General features: G+C 43.5%; 1 protein-coding gene across 5 annotated transcripts in view; it reads left to right on the forward strand.

Moving 5' to 3' along the window:
- Window positions 1–16,724, forward strand: part of GVQW3 (GVQW motif containing 3) — a 30,695-nt gene extending 13,971 nt beyond the window's left edge. The window contains exons 1-5 of one of the 5 annotated variants that reach the window (XR_001826594.2): window positions 2,147–2,351; window positions 6,320–6,537; window positions 10,591–10,736; window positions 12,976–13,654; window positions 16,086–16,724. Coding sequence is in view for 1 of the 5 variants with exons in the window: in XM_037740140.1 (XP_037596068.1) it covers window positions 12,976–13,215 (240 nt within the window). In the remaining 4 variants the exon portion in view is untranslated. Of the gene's footprint in view, window positions 1–2,146; window positions 2,352–6,319; window positions 6,538–10,590; window positions 10,737–12,975; window positions 13,677–16,085 lie in introns of those variants that run through there. The other 4 variants (XR_005201050.1, XR_001826595.2, XR_005201049.1 and 1 more) reach the window with 4 other exon arrangements.
- Window positions 16,725–17,479: the final 755 nt, after the last annotated feature.

Below are 17,479 nucleotides of genomic sequence, written 5' to 3' on the forward strand. Positions count from 1 at the left end.
CAGGATGGTCTTGATCTCTTGATCTCGTGATCCGCCCGCCTCAGCCTCCCAAAGTGCTGGGATTACAGGCGTGAGCCACTGTGCCCGGCATTGCAGGATGTTTTTCTTCCCTACCAGCCCGTGACCTAAAAGCCAAGCCCACATCTGATTCTTCCTTGTGTTCCCTGCATCTAGAATAAACCTTGCCTGGAACTGTTCCCTGAATCCAGAATAGACCTTGCCTGGAACTGTTTGATAGATTAATGAGAGAAGGGATTTTTATAATTTTTTATACTGTGGTAAAATTCACATGACAAAATTCACCATTTTAACCACTTTAAAGTGTACATTTCCCTTGCATTTAGTATCACAATGCTGTGCAACCATCACCACTATCTAATTCAGAACATTTTCATTGCACTAAAAGGAAACCCTATGCTCATTAAGCAGCCATTCTCCGTTCTCTCTTATCCCTGGCCCCGGCAACCTGTAATCAACTTTCTATCTCTATGGATATGTTCGGATTCATGTATGTTTGTTTTATATTTTGAGTAATAATCCAATGCTGTGTTATTTATTTTGTTGCTCAGATTGCTCCACCTTTGGCCATTGGATGCTCTTTCAGGTTGGCTTCTGTGTCTCTATTTATTTATTTATTGAGACAGAGTTTTGCTCTTGTTGCCCATGCTGGAGTGCAATGACACAATCTTGGCTCACCAAAATCTCCACCTCCCGGGTTCAAGTGATTCTCCTGCCTCAGCCTCCCAAGTAGCTCGCATTCCAGGCATGCACCACCACACCCAGCTAATTTTGTATTTTTAGTAGAGACAGAAGTTTCGCTATGTTGGTCAGGCTAATCTCGAATCCTGACCTCAGGTGATCTGTCCCCCCATCGGCCTCCGAAAGTGCTGGGATTACAGGCGTGAGCCACTGAGCCTGGCCTGCTCCTGTGTCTCTTTGATGTGCTCCTAACCTTTTTTTTTCTTAGCAGGTCCTTACCTTCTGGTACTACAATATACCCCAAGATTATCTTGTTGTTTGCCTCTCCACACCTGTGACCAATCATTTCTCTATTCTTGATTTTTTCCTAGCCTTGGTTCCTTTTATTGGAGAATGGTGTTTAGAAACCAAGATATGGGCAATGAGTGTATTGCTGCTGGAAATTGGGTCTTTTTGATATCTTCCATGTCTCCTTAACAAGCTGTTTTTTCTCTAGGTTATTGATCACATGAAATACAGTTATAATTGTTTTAATGACCTTATTTACCAATTTTACCTATCTCCTTCCATTTCAGTTGACAGATTTTTTTGGGAATAGCTTTTGGCTATTACTTTTAAGTTTTGTTAGATGAGACCAGAGTAATATTAGTCTAGGGCTAATTTTGCCCCCGTGTTGAGGACACCTGAAACCTTATGAAATATGTCTTGCCACTCCAGATGTTAGAATATGAAGTGAGCCTGTGTGGTCTCCAAAAATGGTTCCTTCTAATCCTTTTGGGTAGTTCTTTCTCTGGCCTCTGGTAGTTTCCTTACATGCATGCTGAAGACTTGTGGGGGCTTCATATATTTGGAAGCAATGTTGCCAGGTGGTACACAGAGGTTCTGGGCCATATCTTCCTGGTGAACTGTTCCTTTTATCATTATCATGTGATTCTTTAGTAATTATTTTTGGCTTAAAATCTGTCGATATTGCATTATTTTGCTTAGCATTTGCCTAGCTTATGTTCCCATCCTTTTAACATTTCTGTGCTATTATTATTATTATTATTATTATTATTTTTGAGACAGAGTCTCACTTCTGTTGCCCAGGCTGGAGTACAGTGGCACAGTCTCAGCTCACTGCAACCTATGCTTCCGTGGCTCAAGAGGTCCTCCCACCACAGCCCTCAGGTTGCAAGGACTGCAGGCACATGCAGCATACCAAGCTAATTTTGCATTTTTTTGTAGGGTTGGAGTTTCATCACATTGCCCAGGCTGGTCTCGAACCTCTGGGTCAAGCAATCATCTCACCTTGGCCTCTCAAAGTGCTGGGATTACAGGCATGAGCCACCACGCCAGGCCATGAGTTAACCTTTGAATCAGGAGACTGCGTAAAACAGACTGCCCGTTCTAATGCCAGTGAGCCTCATTCAATTGTTGAAGGCCTGAATGGAACAAAAAGGCTGACTCTCCTGAAAGTAAGAGGAAACTCCTCCTGCCTGGCTGCTCGAGCTGGGTCATCAGGCTTTTCCTGCCCCTAGATTCAAAGTGAAACATCAGCTCTTTTTTGGGGTTTTGAACTGGAACTTACACCACTGCCTCTCCTTTTCCTCAGGCCTCTGGACTCAGACTGGAAAGTCACTATTGGCTCTCCTGGGTCTACAGCTTGCCAGGTACAGATCTTGGAACTTCTCAGTCTCTATAATTACATCCTTATAATAAACATCTTGCTCTCTGTCCATACACACACACACACACAACACATACACACACACACACAACACATACACACACATACACACACACACACAACACATACACACACATACACACACATACACATCTTGTTGGTTCTGTTTCATGTTTCACTGAAGAACTCTGATGAATATACCCTTAATATTTTAAATAATGATTTTCCACCATTCCCTCTGTTAAATCTTTCTTTTTTTGTTTTTGAAATGGAGTCTCACTCTTGTCGCCCAGGCTGGAGTGCAATGGCTCCACTCACTGCAACCTCCACCTCCTGTGTTCAAGTGATTCTCTTGCCTCAGCCTCCCGAGTAGCTGGGACTACAGGTGCGTACCACCACACCTGGCTAATTTATATATATATATATATATATATATATATATATATATATTTTTTTTTTTTTTTTTTTTTTGAGATGGAGTCTCACTCTTGTTACCCAGGCTGGAGTGCAATGGCGCGATCTCGGCTCACTGCAACCTCCGCCTCCTGGGTTCACGCAATTCTCCTGCCTCAGCCTCCTGAGTAGCTGGGATTACAGGCACGCGCCACCATGCCCAGCTCATTTTTTGTATTTTTAGTAGAGACGGGATTTCACCATGTTGACCAGGATGGTCTCGATCTCTTGACCTCGTGATCCACCCGCCTCAGCCTCCCAAAGTGCTGGGATTACAGGCTTGAGCCACCGCGCCCGGCCCATTTTTATATTTTTAGTAGAGACGATGTTTCACCATTTGGCCAGACTGGCCTCAAACTCTTGACCTCAGGTGATCTGCCCACCTTGGCCTTACAAAGTGCTGGGATTAACAGGCATGAGCCACTGTGCCAGGCCCCTCTGTTAAATCTTTCTGGAACTCCTATGAGATATCTGTTTGACTCTCTCTTTTTATTCTTCATTTTTCTTAAATTCTTGTTCGGGTTTTCTCTCTTTATCTCCATTTTGGGTCATGTCCTTAAAATGTCTCTTCAAATTCCTTCTTCAGCTAGCTTGAATATGTAGGTTAACTCATCTTTGAGTCTTTAATTTTAGTAGCTATGTTCTTATTTCTGGAAGTTTTATATGGTTCTTTTTCAAATTTTCCAACTCTTTCTCCTCCATACTATTCTGTTCCTTTATAATGGCTTCTACTTTTTTTTTTTTTTAACTATTTTTTCTTGTTGGGTACAGTGGCTCACACCTGCGATCCCAGCACTTTGGGAGGCCAAGACGGGTAGATCACAAGGTCAGGAGTTCGAGACAAACTTGGCCAACATAGTGAGACCCTGTCTCTACTAAAAATACACAAAATTAGCTGGTTATGGTAGTGGACACCTGTAATCCCAGCTACTTGGGAAGCTGAGGCAGGAGAATCACTTGAACCCAGGCAGCGGAGGTTGCAGTGAGTTGAGATCACATCATTGCACTCCAGCCTGGGCGACAGACAGTGCAATACTCTGCCTTTTTTTTAAAAAAAAAAAAAAAAAAAAAAAAGAGAGAGAGAGAGATAGAAAGAAAGAAGAAAAAAAAATTTTTTTTTGAGACAATTTTACTATGTTGCCAGGCTGCTCTTGAATTCCTGGGATCAAGCAATCTGCCCGCCTCAGCCTCCCAAAGTACTAGGATTACAGGAGTGAGCCACCGCGCCCAGCCAGGCTTCTACACTTTCTTTTCTCTCTATTTTAATCATCCTTACTTCATAGTCTCTTTCAGGTGGTTCCATTTTTACCCTTCATATCTCTAGTTTCTTTTGTTTGTTAACTCTCTGTTTTGGTCATTTCTTTCCTCATGTGATTTTTTACTTTTTGAGAATTTTTTTTTCTAGCATATTTGTCAAGCATCCCTATTGAACTATTTTGATTTGCTTCAGCCCAAACCTAAGAGTTTTAATGTATCTTGCCCCAGCCTAACCTATGAATTGTAATGATCTGGACCAATTTTTCTGTTAATTTATCTTGCTGGGTGCGGTGGCTCATGCTTGTAATCCCAGCATTTTGGGAGGCCTAAGTGGGAGGATCACCTGAGGTCACAAGTTCAAGAACAGCCTGGCCAAATGGCAAAACCCTGTCTCTACAAAAAACGCAACAATTAGCCAGGCGTGGTGGTGCACTCTTATAATCCCAGCCACTCGGGATGCTGAGGCAGGACAATCACTTGAACCCAGGTGGCGGAGGTTGCAGTGAGCTGAGATCATGCCATTGCACTCCAGCCGGGGCGACAAGATGAAACTACATCAAAAAAAAAAAAGAAGGAAAGGAAAGAGGAAGAAAGAGAAAGAGAGGGAGGGAGGGAGGTAGGAAGGGAGGAAGGAAGAAAGGAAGGAGGGAGGGAGGGAGGGAGGGAGGGAGGGAAGGAAGGAAGGGAGGGAAGGAAGGAAAGAAGAAAGAATTTATCTCAGTGGGTGCCTGCATATAAAGGTAGAGTAAATTCAAACTCCCTATCTTGCATGTGGCAGAGACTGGCATTTCTATTTCTTGTAAATGCTATTTATTATCCCACTCACAGCCTCTTCAAAGGTCAATCTTTCTTGCAACTTCTTTAAAGCCAGGGTACAGCTTTTCCAGTCTTCTTTTCATGGAAGAAGCCCAGCTTCTAATCTCAGGGTTTTATCTCAGTTCCAACTTGCTCAGCTGGCAGAAACTTAAGCCCCATCTCCTATTCCTTAGTGTGCAGTGAAACCCTAGCCCACAGCCCTCAGGATCTGCGTCTAAGTCTGAGGTCCCTATGTATTCCTTGGCACTGACTGTACCCTGTCCTGCCTTTGAGCTCCTTTTTCATTTCTGATATCTAGAAATTTCTCTTTATATTTTTCAAATTCAGCAATAAAAAATAACATGTGTAGGCTGGGCGTGGTGGCTCACACCTGTAATCCCAGCACTTTGGGAGGCTGAAGTGATGGATCACTTGTGGTCAGGAGTTCAAGACCAGCCTGAGCAACATCCAGGCATCTGAAAGCCCTGTCTCTACTAAAAATACAAAAATCAGCCAGGCGCGGTGGTGTGCACCTGTCATCCCAGCTACTCAGCAGGCTGAGGCAGTAGAATCACTTGAACCCAGGAGACGGAAGTTGCAGGGAGTCGGGATTGTGCTCCTGCACTCCAGCCTGGGCAACAGAGCAAGTCTCTGTCTCAAAAAAAGAAAGAAAGAGAGAAAGAAATTTGTGTTATAATTCATCCAGCACCTCCATGTGTCTATCATAAGAAGTGGGATATGACATCCATTTTCATTAGTGTGGCTGATTATGTTTCTGGGAGTTGCCAGATGAAAAACAACAATTCTGTCAAGTAGACACTTATTTTTCGTAATATTATTTATTTATTTATTTATTTTGGGAAAAGGTATCATTCTGTCACCCCAGCTGGAGTGCAGTGGTACGATCACCCAGGCTCAACTGATCCTCCAGCCTCAACCTCCCCAGTAGTTGGGACTACAGGCACACACCACCACACCTGACTAATAATATCTGCATTTTTTTGTAGAGATAGGGTTTTGCCATGTTGCCCAGGCTGGAAGTAGACATTTATTATGTCCTGTATTAGTCAAGGTTTTCCAGAGAAACAGGACCAATAGGAGATATATGTAAATAGATTTATTCTTTCATATGATTTGTTGTGATTATGGAGGCTGAGAAGTCCTATGAACTGCTGTTTGCAAGCTGGAGCCCAGGAGAGCCAATGGTGTTGTTCTATAACAAGCCCTAAGATGAAGACCTGAGAACTAGAGTTTGGTGGGTTTTGTTATTTGTTTAGAAACAGGATATTGTTCTGGCACCCAGGCTGGAGTATGGTGGTGCAATTTTAGCTCACTGTAGCCTTGCACTCCCGGACTCAAGCAATCCTCCCGCCTTAGCCACCTGAGTAACTGGGACTACAGTCGTGTGCCACTATGCCCAAGTAATTTTATTTTCGTTTTTTGTAGAGATGTAACCTCGCTATGTTGCCCAGGCTGGTCTCGAACTCCTTGTCTCAAGGGATCCTCCTGCCTTGCCCTCCCAAAGCTCTGGAATTATCAGCATGAGCCACCATGCCCAGCCAAAAACAGTTTGATTGCATAAATTCCAGTCTGAGTCCAAAGGCTGAAGAGCAAGGAGTGCTGATGTGTGAAGGCAGGAGAAGATGGGTTTCACAGCTCAAGAAGTGAGAACAAATCTGCTCTTCCTCTACCTTTTTGTTTTATTCAGGTCCTCAGTGAATTGGATGATGTCCACGCACATTAGGGAGGGGTGGGTCTTCATTACTCAGTCTATCAATTCAAATACTAATCTGTTCCAGAAACATCCCCACAGACACACCCAGAAATAATGTTTTACCTTTATCTGAGTACCCCATGACCCAGTCAAGTGAACATATAAAATTGGCTGTCACATCTCCCTTTTATTTATTTACTTATTTATTTTAGACCAGTTAAGTTCAGTAGTTAGAAAGAGGGAAGGAATATAACAAAGAGTTCAGTCTGTGACTATGAAGAATCAATTGAGATAACTCACTACCTTTGGCCAGCCATCTCCATTTTATAAATAAGAAAACTGAAGCTCAGAAAGCTTATCTAAACTGCCAAAGCCATCAAACTTGAAGTGGGAAATAGGTTTTACGTTCAGTCTGTTTGTCTATAAAATCCCATACAGGACATCCAGGCATCTGAAAAACAGCTCGGTGCCTCTGCCTTCTCTCCATTGTTAGCCTTAATGGACAATTTTGCTGGAGCAAATATTCTGAAAAAGATTCCTCCCATTTCCTATGAGGGGAGACAGCAAGCAGGCGAAGCCGGGCTATCTTGAGCCTGGGAGCCCTTGGTAGGAGCATTTGACTGGAAAGATGTGGAAGCCAATAAGCATTTCCTCCACCACCCAGAGGCAACTCCAAGCTCATGCATGAGGTGGGCAGTGAAGGGGACATACCAAGGGTCTTGCACATCATCTTCGGCCTGCCTCAGGTACAAGGAGAAAGCCCAGGCTGCAGCAGGACTTACCTGTTGAGTACTGCTGGGTTTGGGCAATGTCTCAGCAGAGACTGGCATACTCTGAGGCTTTTCACTTCCCACCTTAGATTGGGGGCACCTCTTGCCTGTGCATCTTGCACAAACCCTGGCCCTGAGTAGGTGCCCTGCAAAGCTGCAGGGGGTCAATAGGGATGACTGAGGTCCCACTGAGGAAAAAGAAGGCATTTCAAGTCTTTACAGTACAGGAACTTTAATGAGTATAAATAGCTACCCTTATTGCACATTGATTATGTGTGGACACATTTTATGTATGTGTATTGGAATATTTTTAGCTGCAATGATGATAACTAATAGTGACTTAATAGGTAGTTATTTTCTGGCATAACAAGAATTCCAAAGGTGCTCCTTGGTCTTTCCGTCTCAGTTACAAGATGTCTGTGACACTCAGCCATCACCTCCAAGTTCAAGGCAGGCAAAGGTTGGGAGGTGCAGACAGTTCAGACTCAGCAGTCCTGTTTCATTAGGAAAGCAAAAGCCCTCCCAGTAACTCCTGAACAGTTCTTGGAAGTAGCATCCTGCTTTACTAATGGGACCTAACACAGAGCTGGCAAAAGGCAAAGGCAGAGCCAGGCATCAGACTCATTTCTTTCTGACTGAAGTCTGAGAGCTCTTTCCATTGCTGTGCCATGTTTCACCCTCCCCTTAAACTGCCCTTCTAAAGTATTGGTCTTGAAGTCACATCAAGTCCAAGTGGGCTTGATGAAGAAAGAAGAGGGAAGGTGATCTGATCAGTACTGTTGTCCAGCCTGGAGTTCAGTGGATCATAGCTCACTACGCCTTCAACTCCATGGCTCAAATGATCCCACTGCCTCAGCCTTCCGAGTAGCTTGGACAACAGGTGCATGCTACCATGCCTGGCTAATTAATTTAAAAAAAATTTTTTTTTTGGTAGAGACAAGTTCTCACTATGTTGTCCAGGCTGGTCTCGAACTCCTGGGCTCCAGTTATCCTCCCACCTTGGCCTCTCAAAGTGCCAGAATTACAGGTGTTAGCCACCTTGCTTGGCCTGGAGATCAGTTCTTTTTTACTTTTTTTGAGACAGGCTCTCCCCCTGTCACTGAGCTACAGTGTGGTGGTTCAATCACAGCTCACTGTAGCCTCAACCTCTTGGGCTCAAGTGATCCTCCCACCTCAGCCTCCAGAATAGCTGGGACTACAGGCATGTATCATCATGCCCAGCTAATTTTTGCATTTTATGTAGAGTCAGGGTTTCATTATGTTGCCCAGTCTGGTCTCGAACTCTTGGGCTCGAGCAATCCACCCACCTAGGCCTCCCAAAATGTGGGGACTACAGGCATGAGCCACCACACCTGACCTGGAGTTCAGCTCTGAAATAAGTTGACACTTGTCCCTGGGGCTATCCACAGAGTAACGATGAAGTCACGAGAGGAGGTTCCATAACTGTGTGCTAGAGTCATACCTCCACCTGAGTGTAGCCGCTTTGGAATGGTCATGCTAGAAGGCGCAACCCTTATTCTGATGATGCCACTACTGCCCAGAACTCCTATGGGACTCTCTTTACAAGTTGCAAAAAGACCTCCTCAATCTCACTACTGTAACATTACACCATTTCTGACCCCAAACCCAGCTGCAGCTTCTCATCTCACGAATTTCAAGTGACTTTTGAAATATTGCCAAAAATCAAAAATCATTCCCTGAAGACAAAGATGTATTGTAATTTAGATGTAAAAGAATGTGTTGTCTGCTTTGCAGCCAATTTTTAAATAAAAATTAAAGAAATATTTAAAACAATGGAAGCACTTTTTAAGTAATATGCCCTCCCAGGTTGACATCCTGGAAGAGGATAACTCTAAGTTTGGTCATATGATTTCTGCTGTGTTTAAGAAAAATTACTTAACTCGAGAGACACTGTGAAAAGGACACTGACTTGGTAAAGATATAAATGGGATTATAATGTTGGTCAGGTGAGATGGACATGTTCTTGCATTGGTGAAATTATAAATTGGTATTGTTTTCTCAGAGCAATTTGACAATGAGCATCACGAAGCTTTAAAGAGTTTAAACAAGGCTAAACACAGTGGCTCATGCCTGTAATCTCAGTCCTTTGGGAGGCCGAGGTGGGCGAATCACAAGGTCAGGAGTTCAAGACCAGCCAGGCCAACATGGTGAAACACCGTCTCCACTAAAAATACAAAAATTAGCCAGGCGTGGTGGTGGGTGCCTGTAATCCTAGCTACTCAGGAGGCTGAGGCAGGAGAATTGCTTGAACCCAGAAGGCAGAGTTTGCAGTGAGCCAAGATCGCGCCACTGCACTCCAGCCTGGGTGATGAAGCAAGCTTCCCTCTCAAAAAAAAAAAATATACAAATGAAATAAAGAGTTTAAACCAGTTGGCCTAGACATTCCACTCCTAGGAATCATTCTTAGGAAAACTGTCAGAGATACAGACAAAGATTTATGTAACAGCTATTCATTGCAGACTTATTTGTAAAAAATAGTTAAAAAAAAAAAAGGGAATAACTCAAATGTCCCACAGTGGAGAAATTGTTAGGAAAATTACAGCATATTCATTAAGGAAAATAATGCAGCTATTTAAAATGATGTTTTTGAAGAACTGTCAATGATATTTGAAGATGTTCACAATAAGATAGGTGATAAAATCAGACTATAAAACCACATGTGTTATATCATCCCATTTTTACTTTCTGTATGCTAAAAAAACCCTCAAGATATATCCAAAACGTTAAAAGTAGTTTTAGCTGGGTGATGAAATTATAGGTGATTTTAAATTTGTTTCATTATGCTTTTATATATAAAATTTTTATTATTATAACTATAAATATTACTTTTGTGGTTACAAAATATGTATAATGAACATTACTTTGTAAGAAAGAAAGAAGTGTGTTTTACTGGGAGAAAAGAGATCTGCCCCCAGGGTTCTGATGGTTTAGTGGAGGAAATGAGACACGGACACAGATACGTTTATTACAAGGCAATAAGGGCATCATGGAGGTTTTATCAAGGAAAGGATTAGCTCTGCCTGAAGAGTCGAAGGTTGGTGAAAAGAGGTAACATTTGTTCAGGGCCTTGAAGGATGAATAGGGGTCCTCTTGGGCTTTGTAAACTGTGAAGCACTATCTAAATGTAAGTTAGTCTTTGACTTTTATGATTACTGTCAAGGCTTACCTCATATAAAGCTCTCTTTCTTGTCTCTTTCTCATACTCCCTGAAGCCCAGGATCCCTGGGACAGGAAGCAGCAGCAGTTAAACAGTCACACATCAGTGCTCCAGCAAGTGAACTGAGGTGCATCCAACTAAGGAGCAGATCCAGGACCAGAGGACATAAAATTATCTGGGAGCAGGGCCAGGAAGGTGCTGGTGGGTAAACAGTTCCCCCTTATTTGCCACTCTGTGGTAAGGCTGGCTTTGCTTGGGGCCTCCACCCTGAGATTTGGGGCCATCTCCACCTGGGGGATGGTAAAACCTGCAAACGAGCATCACACATCGGTCTGTGATTTACATTGGCAGGAAATGGTGTGTCAGATGTCCTTACAGCCTCCAGACAGGGTGGAGTGGAAAGGAGGGGTGTAAGTGAGGGGATCAGGCAGGGTGACAAGAGATGATTTGTTCAGGAGAAATTCTTAGAAGCCCCAGATTAGAAGGGACTTAAAAGTTCTGTGATTTAATCCTCCCGATCTCCTTCCCGACATCCCTATCACATTGTCATTCTTCCCGGGTGCAGCTCTGAGGCCACCTCTTCTATTATCACCCACCTCAGTTCCTCTGGCCTATGCTTCAGGCATTTCTCGTTATTTAACTTCATGAAAAAAAATTCAGTGTCCGCTGTGTGCCAGGCACTGTGCTTAGAATAGTTCCTCGATTGCAGTATACCGTCCTGTGCCTCCTGTTGGTTATTTATTTATTTATTTATTTATGCAACAAACGTATATTGAATGCCTACTATGTGCCAGGCAATGTTCCAGATGTTGTAACAGAGTGGAGGAAAATACAATCAGGATCTCAGGTTCTCACTGTGAGAACTAGACCTGTCATTCTAGTAGGAGAGATATACAATATACAAATGAAAAAATAAAATATCAGTTTATAAATGTCAAGAAGGAGCCAGCTTCGGGAAAATTTAGGGGAAGAACTTTCTATAACAAAGAGAACAGTTGATTCCAAGACCTATGAGGATAACCTCTGTTTGCTCTAGGAACAAAAGGAAGGAAACTGTGGCCTTGTGCATAGAAAATGCTTCCTTCTTTATCTGTAAATGAAAATCTTCTTATGTGTCAGGATGTGGTTCAAGCATCGCCTCTTTAGGCGAATCCATCCTAATTTTTTGGGTAGAAGTGACCACTGTCTCCTTTCCTCCTCACTGCCTCTGAGTAGATTTCTGTGAGCATACCTGTGACACTTTGCCATTCTTACCATATTAAATCATTGTGACTCCCTAGTGGACCTCAGTCTCATCAAGGGCAGGACTGAGCTTCCTATTGAAATCCCTAATGTCCAGTTTAGACCCTGGCACAGAATCTGTGATCAGTAATGGTTTGTTCCTGGAATACTGAACTATCACACAGCACCCTATCCAAGCCTCAGTAGTGATGCTTATTTGGAATTGGCAACAGTTTATTGCCCAGTGCCAGACCCTGTGCTGGGTACTTTCCACTCTGCTCATTCTTGAAAGTCTCACAATCAACATGTTCAGTAAGTATCTTTATTCTGTAATTGAAACTCAGGCCAGACTCAGTGGCTCATGCCTGTAATCCCAGCACTTTGGGAGGCTGAGGCAGGAGGATCACTTCCAGGAGTTCAAGGCCAGCCTGGGCAACAGAGTAAGACCCCATCTCTATGAAAAAATAAGAAAAAGCTGGGTGTGGTAGTGCACACCTGTAGCCCTAACTACTTAGGAGGCTGAGATGGGAGTATCACTTGAGCCCAGGAATTGGAGGCTGCAGTGAGCCATGATTACACCACTGCACTCCAGCCTCTCAAAGAGGGAGAACTTAGAGAATTAAAGTGATTATCTGAGGTGGCTCAGTAAGAAGAAACAGAACTGAGATTTGAACCCAAGTCTTCTTGATGTAAAATCCCAATGGTTCCTCTTCTATGTGATGTCACTCATCATGCATTAGTTCTTCTATGGCCCTGTCCTCTCTTTTCTCCTATATAATCATTTTCCTGGGAAAAGGGTCTTTTTTTTTAACTTCATTCTATATTCCTTATGACAGTACAACAGTGCTTTGTATTTAGGACACAGTCAATACATATGTCTTAAATCTCCAAGAGGTAGAAAAGAATGAATGTGTGAATGAATGTTTCACCCAAAGTGAATTAGCCTCTGATAACAGTTCATAGGATGGTGATGGGCTGGAGAGAGGCATTTCTGAGGGGAGACACCTTCCCAAATACCTCCAGGCGTCGACTCCAGGAGGGCCTGGGGAGAACTGAGGATGCTGTCTCTGTGCTAAAGCACTTGTTTCTTAGAAATCACACCTTTTTCTCAGCTGCACATCTCGGCAGGCAGGCAGGGCAGAGGGGAACATGCATGGCTTCCAGTGAGTTGGGAAAATGAGGTTAGGTTTCAATTCAGATACTTATTTGTGTTTTCTAGGTCTGCATGGTCGATAAATTTTCAACGAGCAGTGATTCTGTTCCTCATCTTTCATTGCTTTATGGGACTTCAGGGAATGAAAGCATAACATCCTGCTTTCCCATAAGTTCTCTGGCTGCTACACTGGCACCAATTAAAGACATGTCTATGCAATTAATCAAAACCAATTTGGAAGCACTCTGGCGCTGCTCCTCTGATGTACTGCCTGCTCCACATACAGTAGTTCCTCAGCTGTGGTGATGGAGCCAGGCACATAGGAGCTTTTGATGAACTGGCTGTGCCGGCCCCAAGTGTTAACTATGTCATCTGACATGACTAATGAGGCTCCGGACTTGATCTGCATGAGCGGATCAGTCCTGCTGTCTGGAGGAGGCTAAGTTTCCACAGCCAGCCTGGCAAGAGGCTGCAACGTGCAGGGTCCACACTCCATCATGTCAGCTGGAGTCCCAGAGGCCTCCAGTGTTGGAGCTGGGAGTCATCCATGGAGAGGGTGTTGGAAACTGTGGGCCAGGCTCTGTACTGGGCACAGGTGTGAATGTGACCCAATTTAAACTTCTAGCTCAGCCTCTTCATTTTCGACCTGAAAATCAAGACCCAGCAAAAGTGTGAGGCTTCCCAAAGACCTGAACTTTGGAGAGAGAAATGATGGAGAAAGCATGGTCTCTGCCCTGGATGAGAGGTAAATATGTCTGAGGGTAACAGCTGGGGCCTGGTGCAAGTACACTTCATCAGGGTTTAATCATGGGCTTCCTTCCTTCTGCAAACCTTTATCAAGGGGAAGGGTTGCTTGTGCCCTTGTCACCTCAGCAATTCCAAGAGCACGGAATTTGAGTCAACAGATCTGGGTTTGAGTCCCAGCCCTACTTTGAGTTGACGTAATCTTGCAAATCACTTCATTTTTCTGAGCCTTGGTTTCCTCAGCTATAACACTGGAACAGGCCAAATACTGCCCACCCAGCCTACTTCCATGAGTCCTTGTGAGACTCATCCAAGTTAATGGGTGTGGAAGTGTAAGGAAGAGCCTCTGCACGTGTTAGTTATTATTCCAGTTATCATCCCCCTAAGGACCACTGGCTGAAATCTCTGGAATATGGATCCACAGATAGCTTTAACTCTCTTCCTCTTCCTGCCTGTTTCAAATGGACATAAAAACCAATTGGTCATCTGCCTACAATCTCAACAGCTTTCCCAGAGAGTCCATGCACAGAAAGAGGAAGAATTCAACTATTGTATATTAATGTCATTCCATACATTGATTGAGCATCTACCATATGGCAGACATTGTGTGGAGTTCAGAGTTGGATAAGACATGTTTCTTGGCTACCTTGAGAAGCTCACCATTTAGTAGGAGAAACAGACTGGGCATAAATAACTATAATGTACTGCGGAAAAAATGTGATTGCCATAGGAAAGATACAAATCAAGTGTTTTGGGAGCCAGAGAATGGAATGATTCATTCCCCAAAAGGAGACTGGAAAAAGGTTCATCAACAAAGTGGTATTGAAGGATGGGCAGGGCTTAGCTCTGTCAGGAAGAATGAGGCAGGGCACTCCAGACAGAGAGACCAGCACAGGCAAATGTATGAAGTCTGGAAAGGAATGGCGATCTAAAGGATAAAATAGGATCAAGTGAGCATGAACCAAAGAAAAATCACTGCGCCCCAGCTCTGAAACCCTGGCATAAATGCTGCTGTTTCACTGTTCTCTTTACTGGCCGAGGTCACCTTGGCCTCTGTCCCTCAGTCAGAGAGAATCCCACACTGGCCCTTCCTCCAGCAAAGCCAAACCCAAGCCCCAGCCAGCAGAGGTGACAACAAATGAACAGGGATCCACAATACCATTAGATGCACAAATTCTTGAGCTGGGAAGTGCCAGGTCACAGCCATACCTCCTCAGCTAGGGTAAGAGCTTCATCAGATATGGCAATGACACAACCCTGGAGCATAATGGCAAAGAACTTAAACCTCTTGGCATGGGTCACTCACTACATTTTTCTTCTTCCCCCTTCATCCAAAAGAAGCTAGCTTCTTCTTTACCAGTGCTGCAGTCAGAATGGCTTTAGAAAGTCTAGAGCTGCAGCTGGACTCAAGGCATAGCCATGGGCCACCCGAGGGACTTGTATTTTCTCAGTCTTTCTATCTTTCAATGTGAATTGTTTTTTATTGTGCAAATAATACAGTGTTAAGAACGGAAACCCCAGGAAGAGAAAGAGGAAAGTGAGCACCCATTCACACATTATCTGTTTCCATTTCTCCTTGCTCCTTCCTGCTGTTGTCCATGAGCATACTTTTTTTTATGGCCGCTTTTATCATGGATACAACCACATATTCCATTTTTATTGCTTAGCCTCGTATCATCTAGCTGTTTCTATTTTGCCACTTATTGCCAGCCCCTGGTGTTTACACAGACTTGGCATTGTTCTCCCAAGACTGAAGAAAGATGCCAGTGGTCATGTAAAGGGATTTTCCACAGATAACATGATCATCATTGACAACTGGCATCATGTGACAGAGGAAGAGCACCAACTGCTCTGCCATCATGTTGACTTGGGCTGGAATCTCAGCTTCTCTATTTCAAAGCTAGATGGCCCTGGGCATATCACTCCAACTCTTTGAGCCTGAGGTCGTCATCTATAAGATGGGATGGTAGTAGTACCACCCTTACGGGATCACAGTGAGAGTTAAGTGAGATACCAAAAGGGGAATGCTCAACAAAGAGAAGCTCTCCTTCCCAACCCTTGTGGGGGCCGACCTAGAATCCACTCTGCTTTTTCCTCTCTTGCCCACATTTGATCACCTCCCCTCCCTGGACCCAGCAGGCCCCCTGGGTGAGCCCACCTAAATTCTGACAGGCATACTAGTCTGCATATTTATTATTCATTGAGTGAATTTGCTATCTTTTGCTTAAGTATTTTCTTCTGATGAAAATTTTGTTTTTGTCCAGTTTTTCACTATTTCCAATAATGATGCAAAAACAAACCAGTATATGCTGCTCACGGTGTGCTTTAAAAACTATATTTTCTCAGGAACAATCGCCAGGAGTAGGATCACTGAGATAGAGGATAGAAACATTTTCAAGGTTTCTGATGTATATTTCCAAATTGCTTTTCAGATCTGTATCTGTTACGCTGCCACCAGTTTGAGGGAGGGGCCCACCTGGGCTACATTGGAGGCTGCTGGGCTCTGGTCACAAACTCCTGTCTCTGCTTTATTTCTGCCATTGTCTTCTCCCAACATGGCTCCTAAACTTTCTCACTCCATGGGACAACTAGCTCACTGTTTGTCCCCAAAACGATGCTCCATGCTTTTGTGCCTTTGTACTTCCTATTATTCTTTGCCACCGTTGCCCAAGAATATTCTTCCTTTAAGATTCCCTCTCACCTTAGAACTCAACCTTTGTGGAACTGGAAACTTCTACACTCTCTTCAAGACCCAGCTCAAATACCCCCTTCCTCTGTGAACTAGTTCCAATCTCCCCAAGCAGAGTTAGTCACTTTTGTTATAAGTGGCACCTGGAGGAACCCGTGGCATCCAAATGCTCACCAAGAGTCAGCCATCTCCTAGCCCCAGCTACAGGCCCCAGTTTTTGTGATTCTCTCTCCTCTTCTCCTCACTCTCTGCGCCAGGCAATCTCACTAGGTTATCCCAACTCATGTCCTAACTATTCTTAGATTTACTTATCTTTTTTTTTTTTCTGAGATGGAGTTTTGCTCTTGCTGCCCAGGCTGGAGTAGTGCAATGGCACGATCTTGGCTCACTGCAAACTCTGCCTCCTGGGATCAAGCAATTCTCCTGCCTCAGCCTTCTGAGTAGCTGGGATTATAGGCATGTACTACCATGCCCAGCTAATTTTGTATTTTTACTAGAGACGGGGTTTCACCGTGTTGGTCAGGCTGGTCTCAAATTCCCAACCTCAGGTGATCCACCTGCCTGGGCCTCCAAAAGTGCTGGGATTACAGGTGTGAGAGACTGCACTTGGCCAGATTTGCTTATCTTTGCCTCATGGTCATTGCCATGGCCATCACCTCTCATCAGGATTCCTGCAATGGTCTCCATTTAAAAAATAAATAAAATAAAATAGAGTAATATGCACATGATTAAATAGCCAAAGTTGTCTCCAAGGCTTATAATAAGAAACAGTAGATTCCTGCCCTAAGCCCCCCTACCTCAAGTGTTACTCTTCAGAGACAACTGGCCACTTTCAGCTATTTCTTTGGAATTTACTTCCATTTGCCAAATAAAATACCTATACTGCAGTTTATTGATTTTTAAGTTTTCAGGCATTATCTTTTTAAATTTTTTAAAAATTTTATTAGTTTTATTACAGACCTAGTCCTTTTTTTTTCTTTTAAGGGTATTCCTGAAACACCAAGGTTCAGACATTATCTACTGACTGAACAATGGAAGACATCTCTAATAGCTCTTCCTTCCCCCATTCTCTAATATAATTGTATCTATAATTATTTCAATTTTTGGTTAATCGTTTTTCTTTTTTTTTTTTTTTTT

Source organism: Cebus imitator, unplaced genomic scaffold (genome assembly GCF_001604975.1).
Source record: "Cebus imitator isolate Cc_AM_T3 unplaced genomic scaffold, Cebus_imitator-1.0 Scaffold79, whole genome shotgun sequence".
NCBI classification, from domain to species: domain Eukaryota; kingdom Metazoa; phylum Chordata; class Mammalia; order Primates; family Cebidae; genus Cebus; species Cebus imitator.